This window comes from Orycteropus afer, unplaced genomic scaffold (genome assembly GCF_000298275.1).
Source record: "Orycteropus afer afer isolate SDZICR_OR568_19922 unplaced genomic scaffold, OryAfe1.0 scaffold00141, whole genome shotgun sequence".
Lineage (NCBI taxonomy): Eukaryota > Metazoa > Chordata > Mammalia > Tubulidentata > Orycteropodidae > Orycteropus > Orycteropus afer.
In genome coordinates, this window is record NW_006921728.1 from 2,489,066 (window position 1) to 2,517,020 (window position 27,955).

Genomic DNA, 27,955 nt, shown 5'->3' on the forward strand with positions numbered 1-27,955 from the left:
CACCTTAGTCCTCAAGGAGATATCCTTGCTCCTCAGCACTTGAAACAGTTCCTTCGCAGTTGACTTTCCCAATGCTACACGTCGTCTAATGTCCTGACTGCTGCTTCCGTTGGCATCGATTGTAGAACCAAGCAACGTGAATTCCTTGACAACCTCAATCTTCTCTCCATTGATTGTGATGCTGCTCATTGGTCCAGTTGTGAGGATTTTTGTTTTCTTTATGTTGAGATGTAATCCATACTGCAGACTGTATTCTTCAACCTTCATCAGTAGGTGCCTTAAGTCATCCTCCCTTTCAGCAAGCAAAGTTGTATCGTCTGCATATCTCAGGTTGTTAATGATTCTTCCTCCAATCCTGATACCACGTTTTTCTTACATAGGTTAAATACTCTTTGATGAACTTGGTGTTTGTGTCCTTGCTTTTGTGAATGTTTTAATCATCAAAGAACAAAACTTAATTCAGTGTTTATATTCTTTTTAATTGAATGAAAGAGTGGATGATGATGGGGAGATCTGGGCAGAGGTTCGTTCAGATGACAAATAGGATGCAGGTAATAAAATACTACAGGATAGAACAAAAGACACAAAACTGGACCCTTGTAGCTATGGTATTCCAGAAACCTAAGTGTGCTCAGAAATGAAACACATATGTGTGAAGAGCAGTAATTTAGAAAATGTGTACACCATGAAATCTTCTGAATGCAGAGATAAAGATTCAAATCACTGTATTGTTATGTCTCATTATGTTTTACTTTCTTCATTTTGGTTTCATATCCTTTGAGCATTTTTATAATGAAGAAAACATTATACAACTTTGAGTTAGTGTTCTCTTCTTTTGTTGTGGAGTGTGTGTTCATGGGGATTGCTCCTTGTTTTGCTTGAGATCTAAGTCATGTTTGAAGAAACCTCATTACTTCCTGTATGCTGTGTCATATCCTGAAAGAGTTATTTATTCATTTCTAAAAAACTTCCTACACTATGACCAAAGAGAATATTAGTAACTAGGAGAATATGGCTCAATATATAGCAGATATGTTGATACTTGATTAATAATCAAATTCATATTGTCAGTATACTTAGAAGAAAAGCTACTCTTGCAGAATTTTGCCTGGATTCTCTGTAACTGCTGAATTTCTTAAGACAGCATGCATTTCAAAAATTGACTGAACATGCGGCGTTTTAAATTGTAGCAGCCTCAGCAGATCTGAAACTTTGGTTTTGAGTAGTTGAGTGGCTAGTACTTTGTAGAATTCTTCATAATTTTATTATGTTTGTTGTTGTTGTTGTTATGTGCGTCAAGTCAGCACCGACTCATACCGAACCCCCACCTTGGGTTTCTGAGGCAGTATCACTACAGAAATAGGATTGCCCAGTCTTCCTTCCGAGGAGTGGCTGGTGGGTTTGAACCGCCAACCTTCTGTTTAGTGGTCAAGTGCCTTAGGCGCTATGCTACCAGAGCTCCTAATTATATTGTGTGTGTGTGTGTGTGTGTATTTTATATATGTCATTCATGTGTATGCATACATAGAAAAATAATGATTTCATGAAACTTAAGGTCTAGGCAACTACAACAACAAATGTCTACCAACTGTATGACTCTAATAACAATATTAGCTGATATTTACATTATCTGTGTACTAGGCACAACATTATATATTTTACATGTGATAGGCCATTAAATTCCTTAAATATGAACTATTTTTCAAATAAGGAAAACTAAGACCCATAGACTAAAGAAGAGAAGCTAAAAAGCATGTACAAAATCATGCAGAATAAATCTTGGAGAGGACATTTGGACCTAGAAAAATAATGTCAGATTCTGCCCTCTTAGCTAACAGTCCATTTCAGTATATGTATGTGCTAGAATAGATTAATTCTTGACACTACCCAAGGAATTTCGTAAACTTGTATAGCTAAAAGAAAGCGATGTAGCATCATCAGTAAGAGTATGATTTCTGAACACAGGCCCCTTACTTTCAGTATCAGCATATATTAATGGCACAGACTCAGAAATATTAGCCATTATTATTTAACTAAAATATATTCTGAGTCTAGAGAGCTTTGGTAGTCCATGTATATGTTGGCCAGTGGAGATTCTTAGACCCCACCTTACCCCCCCCCCAAAAAAAAAAAAAAAAACAACAACTCACTGACATGGACTTGGATCTGACTCATAGCACACCCTCCTTGGATTTCCGAGGCAGTGTCATTATGGAAGTAGATTGCCCAACTTTCCTTCCAAGAAGTGGCTGGTGGGTTTGAACCACCAGCCTTCTGGTTAGCAGTCAGATGCCTCAGGCTCTGCACCAAATAGCTTTATAATCATCAGCATAATGAAAAATAATGAAAAACACACTTCCATCCAAGATAAGGCAGATGCAGTTTGTTGTTGTTTAGGTGCCGTCGAGTCAGACCTGACTCATAGCAACCCCTCCTTGGGTTTCCAAGGCGGTATCACTACAGAAATAGATTGCCCAACCTTCCTTCTGAGGAGGTTTGAACTGCCAGTCTTTTGGATGCAGTTTACCTACTCTGAATTCCGGTCTCCACTCAACCCTTGTTCAAAGCAAATTGAAGTAGAATGGGGATTCTTTGACTTCATCGCAGTGTTAATTGTGCAGGAATTATAGTTTAGGCAATATGGCAGCTATTGACACAGGATATTTTCATTGTTCCCAAATATTTGGGTCTCTTTTGCCTTATAATAATCAATATGATAACATCATATGTTGTTTATAACTGTCTGATAATATATTTTTATTTCTGTAGTGTTTTTTAATTTTTTTGTGTGCATAATAAGTATATTCTAAAGCTTCCGGGGAGTAACAGATTGCTGATTATAATCTTATCACCTGTCTTCTTTGTGCTTTGTTATTTTAGTTGTAATGATCCTAAAAGCACAAAATGATTAGAGCTTGAATTTTGAAGAAAAATAATTAAGGAAGATTAAATTTTGGTTTAAACAGAAGAGTAAAATGAAGATTAAAGAAGGATGAATTCTTTTATAATGGGATATGGCATAGCCTTTCTGTGTTGTTTCTGTTAATTTATTTAGGTCCTTCATTATTTATTTGGGATGGTAGAATTTATTCATAAAATAGCAAGTCCTTTTTTCTCTTAACATGGCAAAGAAGATACATTTTTTGCCATTTTGCTTTAGTTTTGTATGTTTGACCACTACTGTGAAATTCCAAAGGTTATATTGTGTGATAGCAGTTTCTGACCTTGGACGTTGACATTTAGCATACTAGCAACAATGCAAGTTGGTGGCCCCTGATGCAGCCAGCTATTTCGTATGTGTGTATTTGTAAATATGTAAGTTTTAGCATTCACAGCATATGATATTTTCAGATTTTTAATGAAAGTCTTACTTCATCTAGTACTTCCTTAACATCATTGGTGTTATTAAAATAAAGCAGGCATTGCTTGTTTATGCCAATTCCAAGTTTGCACACAAGCCTCTCATTTTCCATCAGGGTAGAAATGAGAACCATTCCATATTTTTAGTTATTCACCAGGCTGTTTACAAAAGAAAATATTTATCTAAAGGACCTTTGTTTTCCAAGAGACTATAGGAATCTATCTCTAGAGAAAAGCGTGTTCACTCAGCCTCTTTTGATTTCTTCCTTTATGCTTGAGGCCAGAATTGTAATTGATGTGAGTATATGATCTTCAGCTTTCCTAGACAGCTTTAGTTTTACTATGTTTGTTTGCTTTATAAAATAAGTATAATTCCAGTTTTAAGCCTGTACATTTCTTGTGTACAGTACCAGTTCTGGAAGTATTCAACTTGGTCAGTTCAACTATTGCATCCTTCTTATGGATGCCATACATAGATACTGAAACTGTGTGATGGAACACAAGACCACTGTTCATGAGGCCAGCTTGAAAGTACATTCCTTCATAGTAGGCTATGTTTGTGCTCGCCACCAGTTTGCTTATTAGGTGGTATTGCTTCTTTTTGGCTTTGAACTTACAAGATTTGAAGTTATTCACTAAGATCTTCCGTTAGCATTCCAAGGTATCATTTAAGTCAAGAAAGTTGAAGGTTTCCCATTGACATAATCCTCCAGAATGAATCTAGACTATTATAGTGAGACTTCTTATATAATGTTGAAGTCAAATAAAACCATCGTATAAATAAATCAACAGGGCCACAACTAGCTAAAAGTAAGCCCCATTGTGTGTGATAGAAAAATGTACCCTCAAGCAAAATACAACACTCCCTCTTTCAGAATACCTTCATGCAGGGCACAGTTTGTACAGCTATTTAAAGTAGTCCTGTTAATTCTATATTCTTAATCTATTACATGAACATATATTTTCTAGGCTGTAGGATACTCACATTTAGACAATTATAAGTTAAATTGCAGTTGTTTGCTATTCTATTTGTAGCATGATATGAAAACCCAAATCTATTGTCAGAATCGAGTTGATTCTGACTCGTGACCCTATAGGACACTGTAGAACTGCCCCACAGGGTTTCCAGGATTGTAAATCTTTATGAAAGCAGATTGCCTTATCTTTCTTCCAAGGAGAGGCTGGTGGGTTTAACCTCGTGGTTAGCAGTCAAATGCTTTAACCACAGTGCCCCAGTGTTCCTGTGTAACATGATATACAATAAGCAATTTCTTATTCTCTTGGAATTATACCCAAAGCTCCAAGGTAAGGATGAAGGGATACAAATATTCCCCTGTCTTGAAGAGAGATGCCATACATAGGCCTTGAAAAACTTCTCAGAAGAAGGCCAGGGTGACCAATGACCGTCTCCAACAGCTTATATAAAAAATCACTCAGCATTCTTAGAACGAAGATGAATTAAGGAATTTCTTAAAAGTTGATACACTTGTGGCACATTCCCTCCCTCTTGGGAGAGGAGATGCTTCTGCCCAACCCCTAGTCCATGTTAACGGAAGATTCAGAGGAAGATACTCTGGAGGGTGGGATTTTTATTAAGAAGGGAGTTTGGTAACTTTCTTACTGTTAGGAACTCTTTCCAGCCTAAATATAAAAATACTTCTATTAAATATAATTATACATACTACTCCTCACTTACTGACATGGTTAGGTTCCAGAAACCAGGTGGTTATGCACAGATCGACATTATACAAAATGAAGGATGACCACATGTGGTAGTTAAGGTTGTGTGTCAAAACAACCGGGCTGTGATTTTGAGTGTCGTGGCATAATGCTGAAAGCATTTGACTGCTAACCAGAAGGTAGGTGGTTCGAACCCACCAGCCAGCCCGTGGAAGGAAGACTGGGCAATCTACTTACGTAAAGATTTACCACCTCAGACACCCAGAGGAGGTTGCTATGAATCAGAATCGACTTGATGGCAGTGAGTTTGGTTTGGATTTTGGTTTGGCAGTTGGATGTGGTTATTCCCCATGATGAGATTGGATATGGTGTAATCTGCTGTGAGATGTTAATCAGTGGAAGGGGGTTATCTTTCTGGGTGTGGCCTACTTCTAGTATATATAGAGAAACTTTAGGAAAGGTCTCTAGCTTATTTTTTATTTTTTGACTTTTACTGTGGTGAAAACATACACAACAAGACACTCGCCAACATAACTTCCACAATTATAGCTCAGGGACATTGATGACAATTTTTATGGTATGCCACCATTATTGCTATCCCTCTCCAAATATTCCATCACCATTAGCATAAACTCAATGCCCTGCAAACAAAAGGTACCCCTCCCCCTCCTTCCTACTCCTGGTAAGCACTAATAATCTCTGGTGTGTGTGTCTGTATATAAGTGTGTGTGTGTGTATACACACACATATACATATATACATACATATATATACACATACACACACACACACACACATATAATATATACATAGGTATATGGGTAGGAGCTCTGGTAGCATAGTGTCTAAGGCATTTGACAGTTAAGCAGAAGGCTGGCAGTTCAAACCCACCAGCCACTCCTCGGAAGAAGGTTGGGCAACGTACTTCCGTAGCGATACCACCTTGGAAGCCAAAGGAGGGGTTGCTATGAGTCAGATATGACTCAACGGCAGTGGGTGGGTATATATGGGAACTCTGGTGACATAGTGCCTAAGGCATTTGACTGCTAACCAGAAGACTGGCAGTTCAACCCCACAAGCCACTCCTTGGAAGGAAGATTGGGCAATCTCCTTCCGTAGTGATACTGCCTTGGAAATCCAAGGAGGCATGGAGTTTTTTTTTTTTTTTTTGTGTGTGTGTGTGTGTGTGTGTGTGTATATATATATATATATATATCCCACCCCCCCACCGACCTATCTAGGAATTTTCCTCCTCTCCCCTCCTGTCCCTGGTAACCAACAAAGAAAGTTTCCTTTTTAGTGTATAAACCTTTCCTTGACTTTTTACAATAGTGGACTAATACACTATTTGTCCTTGTGTGAATAACTTATTTCACTCAGCACAATGTCCTCCAAGTTTATCCACATTATGCATTTTTTTTTTTTTTGCAGATTGTACATTATTCTTTAGGGTTGCATAGTATTCCATTGTGTGTTTGTACCACGGTTTGTCCTTTTCTCGGTTGATGGGCACTTAGGTTGCTTCCATCTCTTTGCTATTGTGAATAGTGCTGCAGTGAACCTGTGTGCATGTATCTGTTTGTGTCCTAGCTCTCACTTCTTTAGGATATATTCTAGTAATAGAATTTCTGGATCAAATGGTATTTCTATTTCCAACTTTTTAAGCAATTACCATACTGATTTTCACAGTCAATGTATCATTTTATAGTCCGACCAGCAGTGTATTAGAGTTCTAATCTCTCCCCATCCTCACCAACATCTGTTACTTTCTGTCTTGTTGAACTTTTCTATTAATGCTGGGATGAGATGGTATCTCATGGTTGTTTTGATTTACATCTCTGAAGGCCCTCGACAAGATGGATTGCCAGGTATAGCAAGAATTGTGAGGCTGGCACGAGATCAGGCAGTGTTTCATTCTGTTGTACACAGGGTTGCTATGAGTCAGAGCCGACTCAGCAGCACCCAACAACATTCGCTAATGATTGCAAACATATCTTCATTTGTTTGTTGGCTGCCTGAATATCTTCTTTGATGAAGTGTCTGTTCATAACATCTGCCCATTTTTTAATTGGATTGTTTGTCTTTTTGATGTTGAGGTGTTGCAGTTTTCTATAAATTTTAGAGATTAGTCGTTTGTCTGATATGTCATTGCTGAATATTTGTTCCCATTCTGTAAGTTCTCTTTATACTCTTTTGGAGAAGTCTTTTGATGCACATGAGAATTTAGTTCTTAGAAGGTCCCAATCATCTAGTTTCTCTTCTGCTGCTTGTGCATCTTGGGTTATGCTTGATAGTCTGTTTATGCCATAAATTAGGGCCTGTAAGTTTGCCCCTATTTTTTCTTTGATGAACTTTATAGTTTTAGATATCACATTTAAGTCTTTGATCCATCTGGCATGGTTCTGGCAGTTTTTGTGTATGGTGTGAGGTATGGATCTTGTTTCATTTTTCTGCAAATGGATATCTAGTTTTGCCCACATCCTTTGTTAAAGAGACTATCTCTTCCCCCACTGAATGGATGTCAGCCCTTTGTCAAAGATCAGCTGACCATAGGTTGATGGATCTATTTCTGGGTCCTCAGTTCTGTTCACTGGTCTGTATGTTTGTTGTACCAATACCAGGCTGTTTTGACAACGGTGGCTGTATAGTAGGTTTTGAGATCGGGAGTGTGAGACCTCCTGCTTTGTTGTTCTTCAGTAGTGCTTTGCTTATCGGAGGTCTCTGTCCTTTCCATATAAAACGAATGATTGGTTTTTCCATGTCTTTAAAGAATGTTGATGGAATCTGAATCAGGATTGCATTGAATGTATAGATTGCTTTGGGTAGTATTGACATTTTCACAATGTTCAGTCTTCTTATCGACGAGCATGGTATGTTCCTCCATTTATTTTATAGATCTCTTATGGTTTTTTGAAAGAGTGTTTTGTAGTTTTCTCTACTGACGTAGTACCTAAGGCATTTGACTTCTAACCAGAAGGGTGGTGATTCAAACCCACCAGCCACTCTGTGGAAGGAAGACTTGGCAGTCTGCTTCCATAAAGATTTACCTTTTTGGAAACCTAAAGGAGGTCACTATGAGTTAGAATCAACTCGATGGCAGTGAGGTGTTTTTTTTTTGGGGGTGGTGGTGGTGGTTGTGTGTCTGTATTCCTGGTAAGATTTATTTCCATGTATCTTATCTTTTTTGTGACTATTGTGAATGGCACTGATTTCCTTTTCAGAGATCTCTTTGCTGGTGTAGAGGAATCCAACTGACTTTTGTATGTTGATATTGTATCCTGCCACTATGCTGAATTGGGAATGGTCTGTAGTTTTTTGACATATTTTGGATCTTGCACTTGGCCGACTCTTCACCTCCAATTCTTGGACTTGAACCAGTGGCCTGACATGTTGCCTGTTAACCTTGAGATTGTGCCGTTTAGCAGCTGCATGAGTTAGGAGAAACCTCCAGCTCCAGTGAGCCTGGAATAAGAAGCAGAGCTGAAGCCCAAGATTGAGGGGCCTTCACTCAGCCTCTAGAGTTGGGACTCTGCGTTCAGACTTCTAGACTCCTAAACTAAAATAAATTCCTGTTTATTAAAGCCATCTGTTTTTGGTATTTCTGTTATAGTAGCCCTAAAGACCTAAGATCACAAAATGGAGGATGACGGCATCATTACGTAATTGCCAAATTTCAATATTGCATAACTGCCAAACCATGAGAATCATGACCCAGTCAAGTTGACACATCATAACCAGTGATAATCTCATCTCACACCTTAACATTCATTACTGACATTGTTAATGCACAAAATAGTAGAATAGATGTTTTACTCTGAAATATTGGATAACAAGATAGTTGGTAAGTGAGTATATATATATATATATGTGTGTGTGTGTGTGTGTGTGTGTGTGTGTGTGTGTGTGTGTATGTATGAGTGTATGCATTTTTATATAGTAAATAAATACCTTACATTTATTTAAGATGGTGTAGAAATCTGGATAAGTCTTCAGACAAATGGTTGCCCATAATGGCTGGGGAACAAAAAGAAAATATAAAACTATACTTTATATGGTGGGACAAGGGAGCTATGTGTACTTGTGGCCTGAGTAGGTGCCACTCAGTTAGCTGAGCAAGAGGGATTTGTAAAGAAGGCTGCCTTCTTGGGTGAGAGGAGCCCAGATATATAGAGCCTCAGCTTTGGGGAGTCTAGAGGGTCAGTCTTAGGGAAGGTACAGCTTCAAAGACTTCTCCACGAAGGCCTCTGAAATACCCACTAATGCACCCTATAAAAACCTAGTGGATTGGATGGGAGAGGGGGCAAATAATGATTTTATAGAGTATAATGCAAATTAATGAGCTCAATGGGAAGAAAAAAAAATAAAGCCACAGTTTGGCGAAGGGAATGGAGAATACAGTAGGATAGTAGTATGTGAGCAAAGACTTGAAGACATAAGAAAATGAGCTTTTCAGGTAACTGACAGAAGAGCATGCCAAGCCTAGGAAATAGCTAATGCAGTGACTTTGGGGCAAAAATGTGTCTAGAGTATTTAAGGAAGGGACATTTCAGAATGCTCTGAATTGTTAATAAACTTGTCCAGGATGTGGAATGCAGTATATCACATGCAATGACGCCTTAGAAATATTTTCTAAGCAAATGTATAGTTAGTTGTTGGAAGATACCCTTTGCTGTCTTTTTACTGTGTCCCTTTTTTGCGTCTTTGGTCCTGAGGTACAAGTGTGGTAATTTGATGTTAGTAAGGAAAAGAGCTACAGGGGTAAGGCTATCTTTTCATTGAACCTAAGTCCTCTGTTCCTAATAAACCCTTGACAATGGTTTTGGGATAGTCTTCTCCATTTCTGTCATCTTCCTTATCCTTTTTTCCAACCACCCTAATCTCCTTTTTATCCCTTGAACCAACAAAGTTCCTTCCTTCTCGGGGTCTTGGTATGGGTTGTTTGACTAACAGAGGACCCCAAAATCTTCACATGACTGGATTCTTCTTATCAGTTAGGTATCATCTTGATCATTGCCTCTGAGAAAGGTCTTCTAACCCCCTAGTCTGAATAGTTTTTCCCTACCTTAGTTACTAAGGAACTCTAGTGGCGTAGTGCCTAAGGCATTTGACTGCTAACCAGAAGCTTGGTGGTTCAAACCCACCAGCCACTCCACAGAAGGAAGACTGGGCAATCTACTTCCATAAAGATTTACTGCCTTGGAAACCCAAAGGAGGTTGCTATGAGTTGGAATTGAATCGATTACAGTGAGTTTTGTTTTTTGTTTACCTTAGTTACTTTGCCTCATCATATGGTTTCTGGTTTTAGTGATTTTTTTTTTTTTTCTTTAACTCTAGCCAGCTTTACTGAAGATACTTTTCTTAAACAATCATGGTATTTAAGGCAGGACATAGGCAAACAATTATTAACAATATACAATACCTTTTGAACTCCCTTCTTCCAAAAGAATGTCAAAATCAGAAAAGAAAAAAAAAAGCAACACTGCCATCCAATCAATGCCAACTCTTAGCAACCCAAGGACAGAATAGAACTGCCCTATAGGGTTTCCAAGGGAGCTCTGGTAGCATAGTGGCTAAGACACTTGACTGCTAACCAGAAGGCTGGCGGTTCAAATCCACCAGCCACTCCTTGGAAGGAAGATGGGGCAATCTACTTCTGTAGTGATACTGCCTCGGAATCCCAAGGAGGGGTCGCTATGAGTCGGGTTCAACGTGATGGCACATTAACAACAACAACAACATAGGGTTTCCAAGGCTGCTAATCTATGGGAAGCAGAGCACCTTATCATTCTCCACTTTAGCAGCTGGTGGGTTCAAATTGTTGACCTTTTTGGTCAGCAGCCCGGCACTTTAACCACTGCCCCATCTGAGCTCCAAAATTTTAAAAAAAAAAAAACCTACTGTAATACCCAGTGAAGTCTTCTTCTGATGCTCTGAACAGGGAAAGTTTAGGGTGAAGTTTTCCATTTCACATTTAGCATGTTGTTTAAAAGCTTTTCACAAGCTGACCCTGGCAGAACCATCAATGTGAAGATCCATAGTATAAGAAAATAAACCACTGTTCTTTTGCGGGATGCCATTGAAATGGGCATCACTGGAAAGTCCAGATGACCTGACATACTGGTAACTAATTTTTTGGGATCAGGTCCTAACAGGTCTCTGGGTATGTGGGAGTCAAATCTATACTGAATGCGGAGAAGGAGAAGACATGAAGATGTAAAAACAGATTTTAGTTTTTCCATACCACAAGCCATTTATTTGTGCCAAGGTGGCTAATATGTGTCAGCATCAGGAAATCCCTCCTCCTGGGAACCAAGAGGAAGTCTCTGAAACCTAGAAGTAAAAGGTGTTTTCTTCCACATCAATCCAGCTTCAGAGACTTTCTGTTAGTGACTCTGCCCCTTCCCCAAAAAACAGTGAAATGGTCTGTGTGCCAAAAACGTAGTTTAAAGTAAGTAAAACAGAAATCTGCATTTTTTATGAAAGTTGAGAAAAAGTTTTCAGACTGTGTGGTCAGTAGAAGTACACAGTTATCACAAATGCACACACTTCACTGGGCGTATCTAGCACCTTCAGCTTTCTGAGCCTGGTCTTTTGGCATCCAGGGTAATAGCCATCCTTGCCAGCATCTGCTATCACCTTTTTCCCTTTGAGTACCTTCTCTGCCTTCTTTGCAGGGGCCCTTTGAGACTAATGCTCTGGCTTCAGAGGAGCAGTTTAGCAGATAGCCTTGCAGGTCTTTGTGGTTCGTTTCACCTTGGCTTCATCTCCCTTAGTAACCGATTCAGGCTTTCTCCTGGGCATAGTGGCGACGTGGTGGGATGCAGACACTTGGACAACTGGACGCGGGGATGTGCTGGTGTGCGGGTCCTGGTTAGTCGGGGGTCAGGTCATTCTGGCCTCTTCTTCTGCTTTTGGTTTTTATAACATTGGTTTTGTATGCGAAATTACCATGCTTATGTGTTTCCTTGTCAGTCTCTCACTAAAATGTAATAATTAAAACAAAAACTTTGTCACGTTTGCCACTGTGGATGAGCACTGCTTACACTGCAGCATAACAAAGTCCTCAAAAAATGCATTTATTGTGGAAGGGATACATAATTTGAATACAAAAGATAACATTGCTTGAATATTTACCGTGTGCCATAAAGTGTAGGTACTCAGTACTGTTCTGTGAATTTCCTGTTTGAAACGTCTTATAACACTGTTGCCCCTGTTTTATAGTCTCAGATGAGATAATTTATCCAGCATTACTCAGCTCACTCACTGCCACTGAGTTGAGTCCCCCTCACAGCGATAGAGTGGAACTGCCCCCGAGAGTTTCCATGGCTGTGGGTCTTCAGGAAGCAGCCTACCTCATCTTTCTCCCATGGAATAGCTGACCTTTCTGTTAGCAGCCAAATTCGTTAACCACTGCACCATCAGAGCTGCTTATTACTCAACTTGTTGAGTTTTTCTGACTGTAGAACCTCATCCTTAATAGTTACACCTAACAGACATTAAGACAGGTGTACAGCAGTCCCCATTCCTCTGTAATTCGGCACACTGGAAGGGGAGATTTGAACACCTGCCCTGGGGAGAAACATGAGCACTGGTGTTTAGTAGCCATCGAAGATTCGTACCTTCAGTCTAAATTTGGTCCAGGTCATCTTTGTTTGAAAACAGGAAAATTCATCTAAAAGTCCAGATTGGTTGCTTCTTGTGAGTAGCAACTAACTGCCTTCTCAAATGGGATATGTGCTTTCCCACTCACTTCTGTCTCCCTAGCCTGTCTTACTCCTAGTCTGCCTGGCCCATAAGCCGTTTCATAGTTTTCGAGGGATTTGGGAGAAGATACCCAACATATGTTTAAGTGGTAAATGTGCGTGTAGTTGCAGATATAGAGCTAAATAATCAGCCAACCAAAGAAACACAAAATGATGAGCTAGCCTTACCTCAAGGGACCAGGAATCAATATACAGCCTGCCTTGTGGATATGATACATGCCTGAGAGCCTCTCTTGTCTGAAGCCATCCCACACTATCCAAGGCATCTCAATTCACTCAGTGTTGTTTTTTCTTCCTCCTTCAGCATTCTGATCTACTTGGAGGGTGTCCCCCATGTCCAGAACAAAATCTCTCTGGAAAGCGAATTGGAATTTTTAAGGCAGCCACACATAGCCTAAAATGACTGTGGATATTGGATATGTATTACAGATACCCCTGGAGCCATTCTAATAGTTGATACTCCATACAGCTTGCCTACTTGTCCATTGCTTTACTACTATTACGAGTTGTGTAGTAAACCAACGAGACTTTGCAGTTTGTACTTGACAACTAACCTAAAAGTTGACAGTTCAAATCCACCCAGCAGCACCATGGAGGAAGGGCTTGGAGATCTGTTTTTGTAGGGATTGCAGCCAAGAGAACCCTCTGGAATAGTTCTACTCTGTGATACATGGGATAGACTTGATTGGAACCAACTCCACAGCAATGGCTCTTTTTTTTAGCCCCAAGGAATTCTATTTGAAGTAAAATAAATATTTGTTGTTGAAATTTTCTAAATCACCAGGACCTACATATTCAGAAAACCTCATTGAATAAGGCTTGGTATTAATTAGCATTCCTTTGTGCCTTGGCTTCATCTTTTCTCTTTAAAATTAGCCGTGGGCTTCTACAGACCTACAGATACATTCAGACTGGGAAACCAGCCTAAACTGATGGTTGGAAATGCCTTCAAAGCGTGAAAAAAAACTATCCCATGAAGCCATTATTAACCTAAGCAATTTAGCCCATTTATTAAACAGTGTTTGCCTTGAGCATAGCACTGATAAAAAATTATCTACATGAGCTTAAACTGACATGGTAGATCTAAAACACAGCAAAGGAATTTAAAGGGTGGAGACCCTAGATTAGTGGTGATGAAAGACTATGGGTACAGAGAGGGAGAATGATGACACAATATAGAATGTGTAATCACTGTTAATTGAACTGTTAATGTAGAAATTGTGAATGGATGTATATTTGTTTGTATATATTGTCACCAAAATACATAAAATACTTGAAAAAAATAGCTATGGGTTTATTATTATTATCATTTTATTTTGTTATTATTATTTGCTGCCTGACTACTGATTTTTCTGATTAATGAAAGTACCCTCGTTGTTGTTGTTGTTGTTGTTATGTGCCGTTGAGTCAGAACAGTCATAGAGACCCCTCCTTGGGTTGCCAAGGCAGTATCACCATGGAAGTGGTTTGTTCAACCTTCCTTCTGAGGAGTGGCTGGTGGGTTTGAACCGCCAGCCTTCTGGTTAGCAGTCAAGTGCCTTAGGCACTATGCTACCAGAGCTCCTGAAAGTACCCTTAGCTCTAGAAATTGAGGTCAAAATATTTGCTACTCTGATTATTTATTGCATGGCTTTTTGATACCAGCATTTAAGCCTTTGGCGATTTCTTCTTCTTTGCTTAGCCAGCATTTTCTACAATATTCCCTCCTACACATACACATGAAGATTAAAATGTATACCTAATTGGGTTTCCATGTGTAGTGGCTGTAATCTGTGATAAACAACTCAAAAACCCACTGCCATCGAGTCAATTCCTGCTCACAGTGACCCTATAGGACAGAATAGAACTTCTGCATGGCATTTCCCAGGCTTTGATCTTTCTGGAAACAGATTGCCACATCTTTCTCCACAGAGTGGTGAGTGGGTTTGAACCACTGAACTATTAGATAGCAACTGAGCGCTCTAACCACTTTGCCACTGATGCTTCTGTATGATTTATAAGCCAAACCAAACTCTCTGCCATTGAGTCAGTGCCACCTCATAGCGACCCTCGTTGGGTTTCTGAGGCGGTAAATCTTAACTGCAGTAGATTGCTCCATCTTTCTTCTGAGGAGAGGCTGGTGGGTTTGAACCACCAACCTTCTGGTTAGCAGTCAAATGCCTTAGGCACTGTGCCACCAGAACTCCTTCTATAATTTATGGACTGATAAAAATTGATCAATCTTTGTATAGACTTTATTGCTTTGGGAAGTCTTGCATAGTGAACAAGCATGGACTTAATTGTAATTTAAAGTACTGTGTTGTCTCCTTCTGTTCTACTGTTGAATTGATGAGTTAATGTCTACAAAGTGCTTTGAGTTCTAACACAAGGCTAGAGAGATTTATACAATTATGTATACTCCTTGAAAAATGGGAGAGTAAATGTCTTAAATATTTTATAACACACAAGCTCTCATTAAATAAATTAATGTAAGTGACTAAAGGTGAGGAGGACGATGATCCCATTCATCTTTGTATCTCCTGTCTCGTGACAGTGCTTGATACTTCATAAAGGCTCAGTAAATGTAAGAATTGAAGGGATGATGTCTTGTGTTATCACTAGCAACAGTATCACTTGTAATAGATTTCCCAAGCCATTTACTTTCCTCTGTCGTTTTAAATCTCTTTCAATATGCCTTCTCTCATGTCAATGGTATTTAATTTTTCACTTCTGTAATTATTTGATTTGCTAAATCTCATCATCAACAAGTTAGACATTGAGCTAATACCTTTTCTAAATAAAAGGGCATTGTTTATGACAGCAAGGGGATATAGAGTCAGTGTAGTATTTCATGACAGTCTGACAACTGTTGGTCAGGGAACATTAATCAAGTAACTGAGATGCTGTGAATTGATAGAAATTACACAGAAACCAGGAATAAAAAGGTTTGAGACTGTCTGTGGCCAGCCTTTTAACCTTTTGAGGAATTTTAGCATTCCTGTGACTATGAATTTAATGGCTGTTCAGTTTCGAGTGCTTAAGACCCTTTTTATTACAGGTAATTTTCTGCATAAAGCGATCAGCTAGATAAGCTGTATTTCAAAACTTTTTAATGCCATTTATTATGTTATCATCACCGTGGTTGATTCATTTCTGAAACACAAAGCACTCCCATTTGGAGAGATTGACTTTCGTATCAATTTTTTCCTGGATTTGCCGGAACGCCGTCATGTTCGTGTTCTGAAGGTTAATGCCCAAAGTCAAGCAGACAGAAGCCAAGTGCTGCAAGGTTTCCAAGATTAGGACTGATTCCCTTCACAGAAATAAATGATTCCTGCCATGTTCAGTGATTTTGTGCACTGCTCCCCACGGCTGAGTGAGTGCATCAATACTGTAGTCCTTACATGCTGTACATACTGATGACACTCGGTGTTAACTTGATTGACTGAGCGGTGCATTGGAGAGGACGCACCTGCGAGAGAAGTGCAGACACATATATTTTTATCCTGGTTTCGAAACATTTATTTTACATTTATTTTACTTAGGAGTCATAGTTTCAAATTCCATGGGCTCTCAAGCCATGCTGCTAAGGTAGAACAAACCGTTAAGTGCTGCTTTGTTGTCAGAATTGTGCTGAAAAAGGTCTCAGGTTTATACCTTTTGCCAAAGCCTGATTTTATGCTTTTGAGGGAAAATGACAGGAAGGTGACTATTAAAAATGCTGACAATTAGTGGCTCTGTGGAATTTAAGTCTCTTAGACGTTCTGTGTATAGCTGGGCAAATGGATCACTTAATGCAATTATAAGAAATAATTTTGGTTATATATTTATGTTATATTTTATTATTATGTTTTGTAGGCTTTGAGGCAGCAGCAGAAAAGAAGAAATGGAGTCTCAATGATGGTAAACAAGACTGTTCCTCGTGTTGTTTTGACACCATTAAAGGTGTCTGATGAACAGTCGGATTCGCCTTCAGGTAAAAAAAAAATATTGTATGCTTGGCCAGTTTCTTCCCTGAGGAGACTTCCTTACTGAGAGAGATGTCATGTTTCTTTTTGCTGAACCTGAATAATATTTCCACTTGAGGTTTGGCTTAATTTTTTTTATCCGTTTGACTATTTCAGGAATTCAAAAATACAGAATATCCCCCGCTTTTTAGAAAAGGCCCCAGCTCACTCATCATCATAAAGCAAACTTTATTTGCTAACATCATTAGGTATAAGAAATTGGAATGCTAGGTGGATTTCTGTTGTTGTTGCTTCTGCTTTTGTTTGTATGCTGAACTTTAATGATAGACCACGTGCTGATGTGTAATGCCATCAAAACCAGTTCTTCTGTGAGTATGAATGTGTTTCTCAGTACTCTGGTGCAAAATCAGGAATCCTTTATGCGTGTTTGTGTTCTGGCAACGTTTTCACCTCACCACAGCCCTAACCTTTTCTCCTAATTCATCTTCTGTCACTTTATCAGCTCTGTGTATTATAGATTACTGTTTGCGTTTTCTCTTCATACTTCAACATAAAGTTATTTATAAAGATAGGATCGATCTCTCTCCGCCAGCTTCCCTTTTCTTTATCTTGCATTGTCTTTAAGTGGTAGCGTACTGTTAAGGCTTAGTAGTTTTTTGTTGAACAAAAAAAACCAACAAAAGATCTGACCATTTCTTTTAAAAGCTATCAGACCCATGAACGCACTTTTTTACTCCACCGTTAGGCCATCTGTTCTTGCTTTTTGTCCTGTTTGATTGATTTATTGGTCTTTTCTCTTTATATCCAATGGGGGAATCAGATTGTAGCCAAAAGTAGTATATTAACTCTTAGAAAAGGAGATTATAGCTACGATTTTTAAAACAATTTTCGATTTTTCTTTTGAAGAGCAGCAAGAGGAAGATAATGACATAATAACTGTTTCCTTTTTTAGGATCTGAATCTAAAAATGGTGAAGCAGACAGTTCAGATAAAGAAATGAAACATGGGCAAAAATCCCCCACTGGAAAACAAACAAGTCAGCACTTAAAACGATTAAAAAAGTCTGGTTTAGGTGAGTGTTCAGTAGACTATGACATTTTATGTTTTGGAGATATATATTTTTCAGTAGAATTACAGAAAATTTTCGGAAGTTTTTTTTTTTAATGGCTAAACAAGGAAATGAAAACCTTAGCAATTTATCTAAAATCAAGAAGGATGCCAGTTAAAGAGTCATTATAATTATAATTGTGTGATCTTAAGCTTATTACTAAATTTGTGAGTGATGTTTAGAATATTTAAAATGATACAAATATTCAGATGTCTGCTAAGTCATGGTTCTGTTTAATTAATGTGCAAGGTTTTGTCTTTGCAACTGGGTTTTACTTTATTGGAATGCATTGTATTGGGGAAAAACACAACTTTTATGAAGGATATATTGACCTGGAAGAGTATATTGTCATCGGGTTCTATTGTAGTAGAAGGGGTCTGCCTTACTTGTGGTCTTTGCTGCTTGAGATGTTCAATAATGTCTATCTTAAAAATAGTATAAAATTTCCGAGAAGTGTGGAAGACTCAGGCCGTGAATCTTGCAAGTCAGCACAGATTTTGTTCTAAAGTCTCCTTTCCTGCTAACTTTTCATGTGGAACTCAGCAGCAGCATTGAGGGGAAAAAGAATATGTGACTTAAAAAAAAAAAGGATTCTGGCCTGAACATTATAATTCTGTACCATCCCTGCCTTGTGGAATGACCTGGACCTAATGGTTTCATTTCTCTTCCTTAGTTATTTCACCTGTGAATAGGGGTAATGATAATGACCTGGATCACTGTAACATTTTGTAAAATGATTTGTAGAAACTACAGATTTATTGACCGGAACTTTATTACTGGTTCTGCCACTTACTTTCTTGGCAAAGTAGGATTGTTCTTACTTGCAGAGTTTATCTGTTTGTAAAAACCAAGCAAAATTTTAATTCGTTAATTTTTTTCCCCACAAAGATTCTTTGATTATCTACCACATTTTAGAAATTTTATCAACTAGGAATATAACTTTTCAATAAAAAGCCTTGTATAGGATTTTTAAACCCTTTAAAGGCTAGAAAAGCAGAATTCATTTGTGTTTTAAATTCATTAAATATAGCGTATTTTCTTATTTTGCATTATTTCCAAGTTTAGATAAGTATAATAATTGTCTAGCCTAAAATATATTAGTGGATAATTGCAGTTACATGTGCCCTAACATGTTTTTTTTCTGTCAATGTTGTATGTACTTTACTATGAGCACCTTTTGTCATAGAAAACTATAAAGGGAAAGTTATAGGTAAAGAATATATATATATATACACACACACGCACACACACGCACACACGCACGTGTGTGCGTGTGTGTGTATAAAAAGTACCAAAGCAAAGAAACTGCCGCATTATAATTGTTGTTGTTATGTGCCGTCGAGTCAGCCCCAACTCAAGGCGACCCCTCCTTGGGTTTCCGAGGCAGTATCACTACGGAAGTAGGATTGCCCAACCTTCCTTCCGAGGAGTGGGCCGCATTATAATACTCTAAGTAATTTAAACTCCGGGGACTGTCAGTTAAAAACAGTCTACTGTCACCCCCATTAAAGTCAACACCAAGTGTAGAATTCAAGAAATTGAAGGCACAGGTTGGTGGTGGGGGCTGTCATGTCAATTTTCAGTTGATGGTGACTCCTTGTGACAGAGTAGAACTGCCCTATAGGGATATCTAGAGCTCTGGTGGTGTAGTGCCTAAGGCACTTGACTGCTAACCAGAAGGCTGGCGGTTCAAACCCACCAGCCACTCCTCAGAGGGAAGATGGGGCAATCTACTTCCGTAGTGATACTGCCTCAGACACCCAAGGAGGGGTCGCTATGAGTTGGGTCCGACTCGACAGCACATAACAACAACAACAGAAGAGCTCTGGTGGTGTAGTGTGCAAGGCATTTGGCTGCAACCACATGGTTGGCGGTTCAAACCCACTAGTTGTTCCAGGGGAGGAAGACAAGACAATCTATTTCCGTCAAGATCTATAGCCTTGGAAACCTAGTGAAGGGCTCTAGAAATCAGAATTGACTTGATAGCAGTGGTTTGGTTTTTTGGTTTAGTCTTTAGAGGAGCAAATCTCCATTCTTTCTCCTGGGGAGCTGCTGTATGATTTTGTATCATCAACTTTTTGGTTAGCAGCTGAGTGCCTAACCGTGGCTACAGTCCTGCCTCCCCATTTATTTAAGGATGGGAAACCAGCGAGAGAGTGCTGTGGTATCAGGATTCTCCCAGGTGCTTCAGGTTGTCAGTCAGGGCTTCTTGAATCCTCATCATTGTTTCCTGGATGTCTGTGCTTGAGTCAATGGAGAATGAGATTTCTTTCTTTCTTTTTTGTTTTTTAAATTGTGGGTCAACTGAATATGTAAAGGTTAATATGCACATCTGCTCTTTGAAAATCCTGTAGGCCACTAAGCATGTTAAAAGTACTGCAATGTCAGAATATTTCAGCAGACTTGTTAGCAAATTTAGGAACTCTGGTAACATAGTACTTAAGGCACTTGACTGCTAACCAGAAGGCTGGTGGTTCAAACCCACCAGCCACTCCTCAGAAGGAAGATGGGGCGATCTACTTTGGTAGTGATACTGCCTTGGAAACCCAAGGAGGGGTTGCTATGAGTCGGGTCTGACTCCACGGCAGTGAGGTTTTTTTTTGTTGTTGTTGTTAGCAAATTTAAATGGCGATAAAGAAGACTACTGTGTTCTTTTCAGTCTGCTTAGTTTTAGACTACCAGGTAGTTAAAATAATGAAGCTGCTTTTAACGGAGGAATGGAGAACTTTAATATTACTGGCAGTATTTACTACAGTGGGTTAGGTATTTTGACATGTTATCTCATTTAATCCTTAGGTTGATTATGTACAGCAAATGATGTTCATTTTATAACTGAAGAAACTGAGGCTCACAAGGTTTAAGGAACCAAAAAACCCAAACCCGGTGCTGTAGAGTTGATCCCAACTAATCGTGATCCTATAAGAAAGAGTAGGATTGCCCTGTTCAGTTTCCAAAGCTGTAAATCTTATGGAAGGAGACTGCCCCATCTTTCCCCTGCAGAGTGGCTGGTGGATTTGGACTGCTGACCTGTTGGTTAGCAGCCGAATCCTTTAACCAGTGCATCACAAGCACTCTTTTGGTTTAAGGAGGTTGCCCATAAATGACACAGCTACGATACAAGACTAGGTATATGTAGCTCCAAAGTCTCTAAAGCGTTAATTTTACATATGACTTGAGTGTCAAGTGATCTAGCCTGTAATTTAGACCTGTAGGCACCACTGGGGAGCTACATGCTGCATTTTACGACATGATGAGTCTGCTATTGTGTTAAAATGCAGGTACACTAGTTACACATAGAAGGAGCACTGACAGCTGTAAAAGTTGTTAGTTGATCCTATAAAAATCAAACAGGAGGAGAAAGAAATTGGGGTTTAAAGTAAGTTAGTTAAGGTAAATATCTGTCAAAGGTAATTACTGGGAAGGAACTATGACTAATCTAGCAAGAAGCAGAGTGGAATGGTGTATTTTGTGCAATGAAGTCAGTAATTATTAAGCCTCCCATATATGCCCAGAAGTATAAAAATGAAAAGTCATAGATGTAAGCATCTTAATATCTCTTTTAGAAAGCAATGTTTTTGATGTTATATGATTTTTGGAAAGAACCCCAGTGGCACAATGGTTAAGCACTTGGCTACAAATGAAAGGTTGGTGATATGAACCCACTACCTGCTCCATGGGAGAAAATACCTGCCAATCTGCTCCCATAAAAATTACCATATAGGATACCATATGGGGCAATTCTAGTCTGCCACATGGGTTCACTATGAGTTAGAATCAACTCACTGCCACACAACAACAAGAAAAAATACTAGAAGTCTCAGGTGGTGCAAACAGTTATTGCACTGGGATGTTTACCAGAAGATGGGAAGTTTCAGTCTATTGGTGATCTATTTCTGAAAAATCAGCCGTTGAAAAACTATGGAGCACAGTTGTACTCTGATACACATGAAGTTTCCCTGACTTGGAATAGACAAGATGACAATTGGTTGATGACCTTAGGAACCTTCCAGAATGAAAGATTTTATGTGCTGTGAAGCATTTTGGAATCAATAATATTTATTTGTTAACTCCTTGGGAACAGCGGCCTTCCTGTCCATTTTTGTAGTTCTCACAGCACCCATCATACCCCTTTTGTTTAGTAAGCTTCTGCTGCTTTTGGGTCCCATAGTGAACCTGTGTACAACAAAATGGAACTCTTTCCAGTCCTGCGCTGTCCTCACAGTCATCGCTTTGTTTGAGCCCATTGTTGCAGCCACTCGGTCAGTCTATCTCATTGAAGGTCTTCCTCTTGTTTGCTGACCCTCTATTTTACCAAGCATGATGTCCTACTCTGGGGACAGATCCTCCCAATAACATGTCCAAAGTACATGAGATGAAGTCTCACCGTCCTCACATGCAAGAAACATTTTAGCAGTACCAATCCCAAGGCAGATTTGTTTGTTCTTCTGGCAGCCATTGGTATATTCAGTCTTCTTTGTCAACACCATAATTCAAAGGCAACAGTTCTTCTTAGGTCTTCCTTTTTTAATGTCCAGCTTTTGCACGCATATGCAATGACTGAATGCACCATGGCTTGGGTCAGACACACCTTAATCCTCAAAGTGACATCTCTGATTTTCAATACTTTGAAGAGATCTTTTGCAGTATATTTGCCCTGTGCAGTACATCATTTGATTTCTTGACTGCTGCTTCCATGGGCATTGATTATAGACCCAAATAAAATCCTTGACAATTTCAGTATTTTCTTCATTTGTCATGGTGTTGCTTATTGGTCCAGTTGTGAGGATTTTTTGTTTTCTTTATGCTGAAGTATAATCTACACTGAAGGCTGAAAACTGTAGTCTTTCATCTTCCTTCAGTAAGTGTTTTAAGTCCTTTTAGCCTTCACAAGCAAGGTTGTATCATGTGCATATCGCAGGTTGTTAATGAGTCTTTCAATCCTGGTGCTGTGCTCTTCGTAATATACTCCAAATTCTCAGATTATTGTTCAGGCTACAGATTGAATAAATATGGTGAAAAAATACAACCCAGATATACACCTATCATGATTTTAAACCATGCAGGATCCCTTTGTTTTGTTGGGACGACCACCTCTTTATCTATATACAGGTTCTACATAAACACAACTTAGTGTTCCAGGTAGGAAGATTGGGCAATCTACTTCCATAGTGATACCGCCTCAAAAACCCATGGAGGGGTCGCTATGAGTCGGATCTGACTCGATGGCAGTGAGTTTGGTTTGAGTTTTAGGTAGGTAGACAGATAAATTAAACATCCCTCAGCCATTTGAGTTCTGATGGTAATCTTGAAATTCTTATGAGAAATATATCATTCAGAATGGAAACTCACTGGTTTTGTGGTATTTTTTGTTTGTTTGTTTGTTTTAATTTGTTTACATGTAGGTTTTTTGTTTAATTTTGTTTTTGTTTCTGTGCTCTTGGCCAGTGTTATATGAGAAAATTCCTCTGAGTACCTTTCCGTTTGATAGGGTTGTATGGGACAAATGAATATAAGTGAAAAAAAAATGGATCTAGATAATATTTATCTGATGATGTTATAGTGAAACAAAACAAGTGGGAAGAAGAAAAACTTTCAGGTCCCTCTTGCATTTCTGAATTGTGCATGATAGAAAACACTATTCTGATATTCATGAAGACAAATGCTGAAACTGTGTACAAGGGCTCATTTATTTTCATAGGTCTTGCAAATTATTATTACAGTATTAGACTACTAAGTAACCAGACAGCAGAAACTACTTCTGAGGTTGAAGGGTAAGTGCCAGCTGTAAATGAGATTGGAAGTGCATACTATTCTTGCCTAATCAGTTGTTTTAATATCTTTTCTACTTGTCTTAGCCATGAAGTTTTTTTCTGAAACAAACCTTAGTACATTGTCATCTCACCATCTTCCAAACACTTAGAGCATTGACTGTGAACTTTAAAAAATTGTTTAATTGTTACCAACTTGTTTTCTATTCCTTCATTTCTCACATTTTTCCACTGCTAAAATGTAAGTTCTTTGAATTCTGGGTCTTTGACCTACACCAGTGTTTAATTATACTTCTTCCTACCCAATCACACAGTGGGAGTTAAAAAAGTGCTTGCTAAACAAATCTGAGCTTCTAATGGATGTCTCTGAAGGGTTTTAATAAATGCCTTCAGAGAGCCCAACTTCTGGGATTCATTCCAATATATTCTATTTGGTTTAATCTTTTTGTAGTGGAGAATTACAACTTGCTGGTTTTATAAAATGTTTCATACTCTTTAAATAAATCAATGCAGAAAAATAAAATTTAAGTAATAACTCCAAATCCTATCATCTAAAATAATTATCCTGAGTGTTCTATAAACATTTTTTGACATCTCCTAGTGCATATCTATAGCTGGAGGTCATTTTAGAACAATTGTATCATACCATTTTAATTAAAAGTATTTAATTAAATTAAGTTTAGGTAAATAAAACAGAATAGAAGTAAAGGAAAAAGTACAAATTGCTAAATTTTGCCATAAACCAAAACCAAACTCACTGCCATTGAGTCAATTCTGACCCATGGCAACCCCCTTTGGGTTTCCGAGGCAGTAAATCTTTACAGACGTAGATTGCCCAGTCCTCCTTGTGCGGAGTGGCTGGTGGGTTTGAACCGCCAACCTTCTGGTTAGCAGTCAAATGCCTTAGGCACTGTGCCACCAGAGCTCCTTAAATTTTGCTATAGGAAATGCTTATATCTGAAAATTTTCTCTAAAAATATGAAAAACTATAATTGGAGTGATAATCCTTTTTTTTTTAGCACTTCATTTAAAATGGACAATATATTATAAAAGATGGTGAGATAAAGTCACTTATACTCCCACCTATCTCCAAGTTTTTGTTAATTATATGATTTTTTAAATATCAAGATTAAGGTTTACATTTTGTTTTATAATCATAATCTACGTGATTCTTTAACGCTGGTACTGTATTGTCATGGGGTCAGTGCGCTCCAAAAGGCTTTTTATACAGTTTCTCCATTCTTGAAGACTAGGTTGATTCATGTCTTAGATGACTAGATTATGTCCTCTGATATAATTTTTCCCTTACACTTTGCTTTTTAAGAGCTGATTTTTCTTCTCTGAGCTCTCGTTCAGAATTATTCTTTAATTTCTTTGAGGCAGTGAAAGATCTCTTTCTGTTTTCTTTGGGCAGTTTGTCTTATAGCAAAAAGCCCTGGTCTTCCCTCTGTATGTTCTCCTTCCCTTTGTTTAAATGTGTGTCATTGTCTCTGTCTGTGCACATGTTATGCATACATCCTGTGTGAGTTCCCTTCTAGGAAATGGGAGTCATTCAGCTGGCACGTTACCTATCAGTCAATCAGTTCTTCAGAATCTGCAGCCTTTACTCGGATTAGTGACTTTAGAACTCTCTCTGGTCAACATAATAGAGAATTTTCCTGACTCTTATGGGATACATTTCTCATGATTTATATCATTTAGGTCAACCTAATGCGTTGTTGGATTTTATAGATTCTTACTGTGGCATTTGGGAGTGTTGCTTCCCCACCTGCCTTTGTCCTAACCCAGCTACCATAGACACTCTAGGCTAAACATCTGGGTATCAGACATTGAAATGACTTTATCTTTTTCTTCTGCTGGGTACTGTAAGGACATGAGGTACCAAATTTAATAAGATAAGATAATCAGATATAATTGGATTTTTCTTAAGCCAATTAAGAGAGCATGTGTAAGGATAATTAAAATGGAATTAAGCATCCTGTGTGACAACAAATTTAACAGTAAGTTCATCTGCTCTGTCTTTATTTCAGAATTATAAAAAATATTTTTGCTTAGGTGAATATTGTTGAAATAGATGATCTTTGGGCTGTGTTATGGAGACTGTGTGCTTCTCTGAGGCTTCATTCCTTCTATGATATTCTTAAGGACTTTGAACCATACTAACTGGTAACCAGCAGCATATGTCCTACTTGTTATGTTGTTCATAGCATATGTTTCAAAAATTTTACCTTTTCTCAATTCCCTAATACTTCTCCATTGAGTGTCATAGTCATAAATGATCTCAACTGCTTTATAGACTAAGCTATATAATAAAAATTGAGTAAATTCTTTTTCTTTATTTTTCAACATTTCTCTGTCTCTCTTGTCTTTCCCTACACGGCTGAGAAAAGCATCTTTTTCCTGATCCTTATTAGTGTGTGGTCTGATTTTTTTTTTTTTTTTGAATTGTGAACTACAAGTCAAGCATATAGAAAAAACACACATGTACATATCTCCTTGATTTAACAAATGTTAGGAATTTGCCTATTTTTTGCCGTACAGATATCACATATGTTCTTTCTTGTTTTTATAAGTGAGATTGGCTGATAATTTTCTCTCTCATATTCTTATTTGTCCTTATTTTGGAGTAAAGTTTATATTAAATTTATAACATTAATTGAAAGCGTTCTTATTTTACTCTTTGGAATATGTATAAAATTAAATGGTGAGAGAGTTCTTTGATGTATTGATAAAATTTATCTCTAGACCTGTTTATAATTTGGGCTTTCTGTGTATGGAAAAGTTTTTTGCCTATTGGTCCATTTATTTAAAAAAGTACAAGTCTATCCAATTTTTTATTTTTTACATTAAAATTAGAAATTTTTAAAATTAATTGATCTGTCTTCAAAGAAACTAGCAAAAGTCAAAGTATAATGTTACACTTTTGAAAACCTGTTTTTAATTAGAATTAGATCTGCTTTTAAAATGTGTATTCTATCTAATATTATGTTCTTCCCTTTTATTCTTATTCAGGTTTATTTATGGTAACATATATCTACTTGATTAGTCTTAACTGAAAACAAAAAAATAAGTTTTGGTTTGATTGATCTTGTTTTTCTCTACTGAAAGAATCTCTGCTCATATTTTTTATACTCTTTCTTACTTTCTTAAGTTTATTTTTTTATCTATTAACTTTTTTTTTACTTAACTTTTTACTGTGATTTGGATAAAATTTTCCAAAGCAAATTCATTTTATGTTCAATAGTTCATATACATTTTATTTTGTGACACTGGTTGTATTCCTTCCTAGCAATGTAACAGCTTTCCTCCCACTTTCTCCCCATGGTTCCCCTTTCCTTGGGTCCTTGCCTAAGTGTTCCTGCCTCCCTACCTTTCTCCTTGTGCACATGTTGCCTTTCTTATCTCCCATGGTAGATTGTTATAAATTGTCATCTCCCATGGTAGAGTGTATTTCCCTGGTGTAGATGGTCAGTTTGTAGGCCTGTCTGTTGTTTGAGAATTAAACCATGGGAGTGAGTTCAGTTCCAGCCCAAAGGGCAACTCAAGGCCATAGTCTACTTATTAATGTCTTGATTTATACAATAAACCTTTAAAATTTTAATCTCTTTTCCACTCTCTAAGAGCTATAATTTAAAGCAGTGATTTGTCTTTAGAAACAGTTGAACTGCTATCTTACACATTTTAATATTATCATTTACAATCCAAGTATAATTTCCATTGCAATTTTTTTTTTTTAGTTGTGAAGTACTTAGAAGTGTGCTGTTGAATGTCCACATATATACTGAGAGTATAAGGGTTGGGAATTAATATTTTCATGCTTTTTATATCTAATTTTATTTCTTGGTGGGAAAAAAATTAAGGAGTTTTATATTATTTTCCAATATTTGTTGAGATTCGCTGGTCAGTTTTTTTTTTCCCCCTTAATATTTCTTGACTGTTGAAAAATAAATTGCTTTCTCTAAGCATAGTGCCTAAGGCACTTGACTGCTAACCAGAAGGCTGGTGGTTCAAACCCACCAGCCACTCCTCGGAAGGAAGAGGGGGCAATCTATTTCTACTTCGAGTAGTGATACTACCTCGGAAACCCAAGAAAGGGTCGCTATGAGTTGGGGCACATAACAACAACAACAACAACAACAGTGGTTTACTGCAATGCCATATGTTGAATTCCTTGGTTCATGATTGATTGAGTTTTTAAAGTCCTCTGTATTCTGAAGATTATTTTTGCTTCAACTGTCAGTTTCCAGTAAAAATATGTTAATGCTTCCCATTAGCATCATGGAATGTCAATTTCTCTTTTTAGTCCTCTCAATTTTGTTTATAATTTGA

The 27,955-nt window shown here is 38.0% G+C and overlaps 1 protein-coding gene across 1 annotated transcript in view; it reads left to right on the forward strand.

The window, feature by feature from the left end:
- ASXL3 (ASXL transcriptional regulator 3) overlaps positions 1-27,955 on the forward strand; it is a 183,298-nt gene that overhangs the window by 64,425 nt on the left and 90,918 nt on the right. The window contains exons 6-7 of the mRNA XM_042781631.1: positions 16,641-16,758; positions 17,703-17,822. Coding sequence (XP_042637565.1) covers positions 16,641-16,758; positions 17,703-17,822 — 238 coding nt within the window. The remainder of the gene's footprint in view (positions 1-16,640; positions 16,759-17,702; positions 17,823-27,955) is intronic.